This window comes from Zeugodacus cucurbitae, chromosome 3, assembly GCF_028554725.1.
Source record: "Zeugodacus cucurbitae isolate PBARC_wt_2022May chromosome 3, idZeuCucr1.2, whole genome shotgun sequence".
In the NCBI taxonomy this organism is placed as follows: Eukaryota; Metazoa; Arthropoda; class Insecta; order Diptera; family Tephritidae; genus Zeugodacus; species Zeugodacus cucurbitae.
Window position 1 is genome coordinate 19,432,159 of NC_071668.1, and position 7,317 is coordinate 19,439,475.

The following is a 7,317-nucleotide window of genomic DNA, read 5'->3' on the forward strand; positions in this document are numbered from 1 at the left end:
TATTATTAGACAGTTCATTAGCCAATCAAATGACAAAAGAAGCTTTACACATATATGAATTTTGTATGCAACTAACAATAACTTTTAGCTTTTGGTAGATACAAAAGTGTACATTTCTATGCCAAATAATGTTAAATATATATAGACTCTTTTGCAAAAGAAGCAGTTAAAGGTCACTATCCAGTAAATCAACTGTGACTATATCAGACTCACCGAGGCAGTTTTCAGGAATACTACATAGTAAAACAGGTATATAAATGTTGACTATATCTGAAACACTGCTTCATACAAATTTAAAAATACTTCAAAATGGCTACGCAGAAAGATACATATATTTTAAACACTTTGAGGAACAAAATGCATCTTTATTAATTAAAATAAATAACTTAAAATTACACAATTATTTTTATTGGCAAACCATAACAAAGAACACTGAGCAGATTATTAATTAAGTTTTTATACTTTTATGCCCACCAAGTTTTCCACTGTCACAGATTTTCACACGATTTCCATCGGCCATTTCACAGCTACCAACCGGAATTTGGTGGATTATTGTAGTGTCGCGGATAACCGTAGGCACCGCCAGCACCATTATTATAACGGCCATTATTGTTGTTGTAGTATTGTGCTTGTGGCGGCATATACGGAGGCGGTGGAGGTGGCGGCGGCGGATAGCGAGAATTACCCGAATTCATAACTATGATCTCTGTGGTGCGAGTCGGCGGCGGTGGTGGGGCTGGATTAAAGAACGTTTCAATGCCTCCGGGAAAAATATCAATTTCAAAACCTGGACGACGATTGTTATAATAAGAGCGATCACAATATGGATCTTCATAGTATACGATTGGTGGCGGCATGGCACCGAATTTTAGTAAATTAAACAACAAGTAATCCAAAAAAATGTGTCTGATGCGTTTGATGTTTGAATGTCAACTGCTGTTGTTTGCCTTGGGACGTCTATTTGCTGGAAGCGTTGCGTTGAAACTGCACGTTCAACGCCGTAATTGTTTACATATAACCGAAAGTGTTAAAGCACTGAATTAAGTTGGCCTACTCATGTACAAATACACACACACTATCAACGACGGGGGTTTATATTCGAATTCTGGGTTGGCAGCTGATAGCTCGTGGTTAATAATGAGTCAGTTTTGGTCAGTTTATGTGACTGTGCGTCGGTGTTTGTTTGTATGAATTTATTTGAATTGATAAGACTAGAGAAATTACGCGTAATTGTTTTTATCAATACGTGTTGTGTTATGTTGATAATGCGAAATTTTGCACTGAAGCTCAAATGAATGTTAATCGATACTATTAGAAAAAGGAAAACAGACTTTTAGAATAATCGGGTACACTACTCTCTGAATTTGAGGTGCTGTTGCCATCAAAAAAAAAGTTATAAATTTAGAATTAATTAAATGCACTATTTAAATTGAACCGAATGGTGATTACAAACGAGTTAGATATAGGGTTATATATGTATTATATATCAAAATCATGACGAGACGAGTTGAAATCTGGAAGCCTCTCTGTCCATCCGCCTGTCTGTGCAACGGATAACTTGAGTAAAAATCAATAAATCTTGACGAAATTTGGTACACATGTTCCTTGGGATCGTGAGAGGGTTGCTATTGAAATTGCATCGGACAATTGCCACGCATACAAAATGGCGAAAACTTATAAAGGTTCATAACTAAGCTATAAGTAAAGTTATAAAAATAAAATTTGGTATAAAGGATCAAATTAGGGTCGTTTTATTTAGCCACTTCCTTATATAGTTCAAAAATTAAAGAAATCGGATGATAACCATGCCCACCTCCCATACGAAGGTTATGTTGAAAATTACTAAAAGTGCGATAACTCACTAACAAAAAGCATCAGAAATACTAGATTTTACAGAAAAAATAGCAGAAGGAAGCTGCACACAGCTTTTTTTACAAAATGCAAAATAAGGAAGTTTTGCTGCCGGTATAGCGGAATAATGCTTTACACAAATACTGTATATAATATGTGGCATCACTTGTGAAATTGTCGAAATCGGACCATAACTTTTCAATGCCCCGGATATCGAATATGAATAACTCAGTGCATTAGAGTAAATTTTCACCGAAAATATTTGTAAATCTGTCAGATATCTTATTTTAATTCAGAGGGAATCTTTTTCTTCAAATAGTGTGTCTCTGTACCAAAAATGGTGAAAATCGGGTCATAACTTCCCCTAGCTCACATATACCTAATTATAGGATTTTCAAAAATACGATTAACAGCTTATAAATCGTTTAATATGTGAACTATTTTTTATCCAAATTAAGTGAGCATATAATCTTGTATATATTGTATGTTGGTGTTGAGTGAAATTGGTTCAGAATTTATCTCAGCCCTCATGTACTATATATGATGATTTTCGTTTTTCTATTGGACTTTGTGCCGAATATATGGTTCAATTTGGGTGTTATCGTAATAAAATTACATACATATCTTCTTTCAGATTTATTACTAAGGCGAAGTCCATGTGAAATTTTCATAAAAATGATATTTACGAATTGCCACTTGTTATTTTTAGAATTTCTTTAAAAATAAGTCAAATAAAAAATATAGAGCAAGAAATTTTTGTACCGAAAATATTTGTGATGAGTGAAAACCATTGGAACATTTCAGTAAAAAAATTGGATGAGAATAGCGATTTAAAATCGCTTAAAATTTTTTTATTTGATAAATAAAATAGGTAAATTAAATAAAATATTAGACGGTATTTGAGATAAAACAAAATCGAAAAAACTATTGTAGCCAATTTCGAAATCTAAAAAATTTGGTTTTTGGGTTCCATGGAATATTATTTTGTTTTGTAATATTCTTCAAATAATATTCCTCTCCTAAATTAATTAATTATTTACTTCCAGAGATGATTTTTTAAATCATACTAATTTGTTAGTTTATTCAAAATTTTAACCACATAAAAGTGTGACAAAATGTTGATAGTGGAGCCAATGAATATTCCGATATTATTTCCATTGCACTAAACAAAATATTCAGATATTTAGCATAAACGCACATATGTAAATATAGTGATCTTTACACAAAATAATTAAGAAAATATAAAATGTAATAATATTAAGTATAAACATTTAATATTTTCAATGTAATTAATAAAAATCTTAAATATATTAGGAAATATGTTTATCATGTTTTTTGATTAATTTCTACATTAATATGCACTTACCATTTGCTTTGTTAACTCTCCATCGTTGCAGCAGTGTGCATATCTCTGCATGCATCCACCCACAATGACTACCAACATCAAATGATTGATCCAACATGTAGAAATGCACTTATTCACTTATTTTCTTATTATTATAACGCGGCCGAAGTTGCCGCATTAGAATTACACAAACACTACACACAGATTAACGAATTTTCACATCACTAAAACACGCACAAACACGAATTACTCGTACAAGTTTAACGATTCACAAACATTTTACACAAATTAACAACTTTTCGTATTATTATTTAATAATATCACTTTAAAGTTTAAACAAGTTAAGTTTTCACAATAAAATACTGCGCACTAATTTTCACATTGAAATGTTTGTTCACTTCGCTTCGTTGCACAAAAACTAATGCGCTTATCCGTTGTTGATGGCATTGATGCTCATTGAGAGTGCTAATCCTTCTCATTTGTTCTCATTCATAACTGGCATGTCATGCGATAATTAAGTTTTGCTGCCGGTGTTTTTGTTACACAAGCGACAGGTGTTGAACGGTAGGCTCTCTTGTTACAATTTAATCGCATGCGATATTTCATTTAAAGTGTCTGATACAATTTTGTTTTATATATTGCATGTGCGGCAGCACTGAAAATCAACTGATTTTGCTGGCGGTAGAGGAAACTTGTTGCTTGCATAGAACCACTTTTCTTAACGAATCAATATGTAAAACCTATAAAGATTATTAAAATAATATATTAAATCCTGCGTAAATATTTATTTTGAAATTATTTTGAGTAAGGGTGAGAGAGAAGTATTTTTTGATATTTTTATAAAATTTACTGATAAGGTTCTTATTATTTAATATTTTAGGATTTGTAAAATATAAAAAAATCTAAAAATAAAATTAATTATTTATCATATAAAATAAACAATTTGACCTACATATTCGTCATATATTTATATGGTATAAAGTCCAATGCAAGTTGGAAACCCTATTATTAGGCATATGTTAGTTAGGTGAAGTTATGACCCGATTTTACGCATTTTTGGCACGGTGACGTATTATTAAAAGGAAGATATTCCCTCTGAATTTCATCAAAATATCTGAGAGACTTACCTATACATATTTTCAGTGAAAAACAAAATTAGAAGCACCGATGTCCTCATGTTCGCTACATGGGACCTTGAAAACTTATGGTCCGATTTCGACGATTTTTAGAAGAACGATGCCACACTATAAATGTAGTATTTGTGCAAAATTCTATTCCCATATGTTCACTAGTGCTTACTTTATGTAGTGTGAAGTAAATGATTCAGATCGACTTCAAAGTTCTGGTATATAAGAAGTAGGCGTGGTTGTCAACCGATTTGGCCAGTCTTCACAATATATAATTGGTATGCAAGAACCAAATTTCATTGAAATTACGAGGTCGAGTATTTTCGGAGATATGGTTTATGACTCATAAGTGGACAGAGCCACATCCATTTAAAATTTTGTATACCATTTTGAGAGCGCTTTTCTATACCATCTTTATAATGAAATTTAAGTATCTGGTGTTTTCACTTACTGAATTAAAGCATTTTTAGTAGTTTTCAACATAACCTTTGTATGGGAGGTAGGCGTGGTTATAATACGATTTCCTTCATTTTGGGACTGTATAAGGTAATACCTAAAAGAAACGACTCTAGGAAGTTTGGTTGATATAGCTTTAGCAGTTTACGAGATATGTACAAAAACCTTAGTAGGAGGCGTCGCCCACTTCCTCAAAAATTACATCCAAATGTGCCCCTTCATAGTGCGATCCTTTGTACCAAATTTTCATGGCTTTTTCCATCTTCGAACTCGGTGCCAAGAAACACGTGTACCAAGTTTCATCAAGATATCTTAATTTTTACTCAAGTTATCGCTTGCACAGACGGACAGACATCCGGATTTCAACTCCACTCTTCACCCTGATCACGTTGTTATATATCTATATATAGCTATATCTCGTTTAGCAAATTTGTTGAGACAGTATAAAAATATTGGTCTGACAATACCTGCAAAATGATTCAAGTTGTTTGGACAAAAATTAGCTCGTCAAGTGCTTGAATATCATATTTGCAACTCTTGCCAAACTTTGAAAGCCATAAGATTAGAAGCTTTTGAATATATTGTCAAGAAAGCTTCTGATTTGCATTTCGATTAGAGTTACCAGAAAAAAAATTAATTATTTGTTTATCTACTTGTGTACAAAAGCTTGGCCGTTTACTTTCGATATGACATTCATAGGTTTCAGTGTTTGATATGAAAAGGTGAGAAAGGAATGGGAGGTATGTAAATGGAATGAAGTTTCAATAAAGATATTCCCAAAAACTCGATTGATGTTACTCGGATACCAAACCTATCGCCTTGGCCATGCATACGTACTAAATTTACTCAGTTTGGACTAAATTTAAAAAATTGTTTATCATAGAGGTTGCTCATTGGAGGAAAATTATATTTTTTACAATTAAAAGATTTTCGTAAATTTTAATAGTTTTTCGGAGTCATCCTGGAACTTGTAGAAAGCACCTATTTGCCGGAAAACATCCATTGACTAACACTATTTGGTGGAGTATGTCTGACAAAGTTCTATCAAAGATGTACGATGTCCAGAAAAGTAATATATAAAATGGTCATGCTGAAACCTATCATGAGATTAGAAAAAATAATAGAAGTGTGCACTTTTAAATGAGTCTCGTGTATCTCGAAAACAACTGCAACGATCTCAATCAAATTGTTACATCTCTCTGAAGTCGATATATTATGAATATATCTTTAAATGAACAAACTTCCATGACAAACATATCAAGTATACATTTTACTCAACTTAGTCTAGTCGCAACCTGGACTTAATGGTTTCATACGAAGGGATTATGTCGTTGTAAATTAAATATCTTTGTAATTATATTTACAATCTAGTTATTTCCTATTCAAATGAATGTAAACAAACATTGTTTTGGAGCTTTTTATTAAACCCTTGAGCTTAAGCGCGTACGAAAACAGGGAATTCGCTGATAAATTTTTTATGGCACTTGATAACCACAGGCTGATAACACCGGGGCCACAAATAAACCGTTTTATATCATAGTACAAACAAACATTTCTTTCACTAAATAGTAAAGAATATATTTAATTAAAATATTGAAGCCAACATATTTGTTACAAATCAATAAAGAATGATGTATATAATTACATATTTCACCACATCAGGTTCTTCTACTAACTATTCCCTTCGAAAGTGAACTTAAACACTAAGTAAATCCCTTTAATTTCATCCAATTGATGTGCTCAATAATGCGGCGGATTGTGGTAGTGTGAACCAGGTCCCGGTGGTGGTGGCGGTGGATAGTAGCCACTGCCGTATGGTGGTGGTGGCGGCGGTTGTTGTTGCCCAGGCACAACCACAACAACTGGCTGACTGGGTGGTGGCGGCGGCGGCGGTGAATGGTGGTGGTGATGATGATGGTGATGATGGCGTCGGCGCCAAGGCGGTATAATTTCCACTTTAACTAATGGTCGTCGTGGCGGACCCGTTGGCGGCGGTCCACCGCAGTGCGGTTGTGGTGGTGGTGGCGGTGCCATTACACTAATCAATCTCTTTTATAAGCGTTGAAGTGCTGCTTCGGCTTAATTGAATTGCTGCTCGTGCAGGTCTCTAATGCTACGTCTTAATTTGCTGCTGTCCAATGACTTACTGTGTGTGTCAGCGCAATGATAAATGAACTAGCTGGCTGGTACTCATTAGAGTTGGTCGCATTGCGTTTGTAATGTTCGCAGTTAGTTATCATTGTGACACCTGTATAGGCCGGTGTGAAATCAATAATCGTAAATTTAGAGATTACTTATCGTTGTGTGGGGTTGCATTGCGCTGAGGTGTTGTAAAGATAAGCGTTGTGGTGGTGATAAAATGGTGTGCATGTACTATAATAGTGTGTGTTATTGGTTTGTTGGACTGAGCGTCTGTGTTGAATATGGTTTTTGTGTGTATGTGCGTATGTACGTTGGATTAGGCTTTGCGGGAAAGCACTTTTATTGATGACTCAGCTACCCGAAGTTGTGTTTGAACTATGGACAATATTTTTAACT

The 7,317-nt window shown here is 33.9% G+C and overlaps 2 protein-coding genes across 2 annotated transcripts; both read right to left on the reverse strand.

The window, feature by feature from the left end:
• Window positions 1–527: 527 nt before the first annotated feature.
• LOC105218394 (amyloid beta A4 precursor protein-binding family B member 1-interacting protein) lies at window positions 528–857 on the reverse strand. The gene has a single exon (XM_011193955.1). It carries the CDS (start codon window positions 855–857, stop codon window positions 528–530), a length of 330 nt encoding a protein of 109 aa, XP_011192257.1.
• Window positions 858–6,182: 5,325 nt separating this feature from the next.
• On the reverse strand, window positions 6,183–6,980 carry LOC105218393 (uncharacterized). Its single transcript, XM_011193954.3, has one exon. The coding sequence runs from the start codon at window positions 6,811–6,813 to the stop codon at window positions 6,520–6,522; it is 294 nt and encodes a 97-aa protein (XP_011192256.1). The 5' UTR covers window positions 6,814–6,980; the 3' UTR covers window positions 6,183–6,519.
• Window positions 6,981–7,317: the final 337 nt, after the last annotated feature.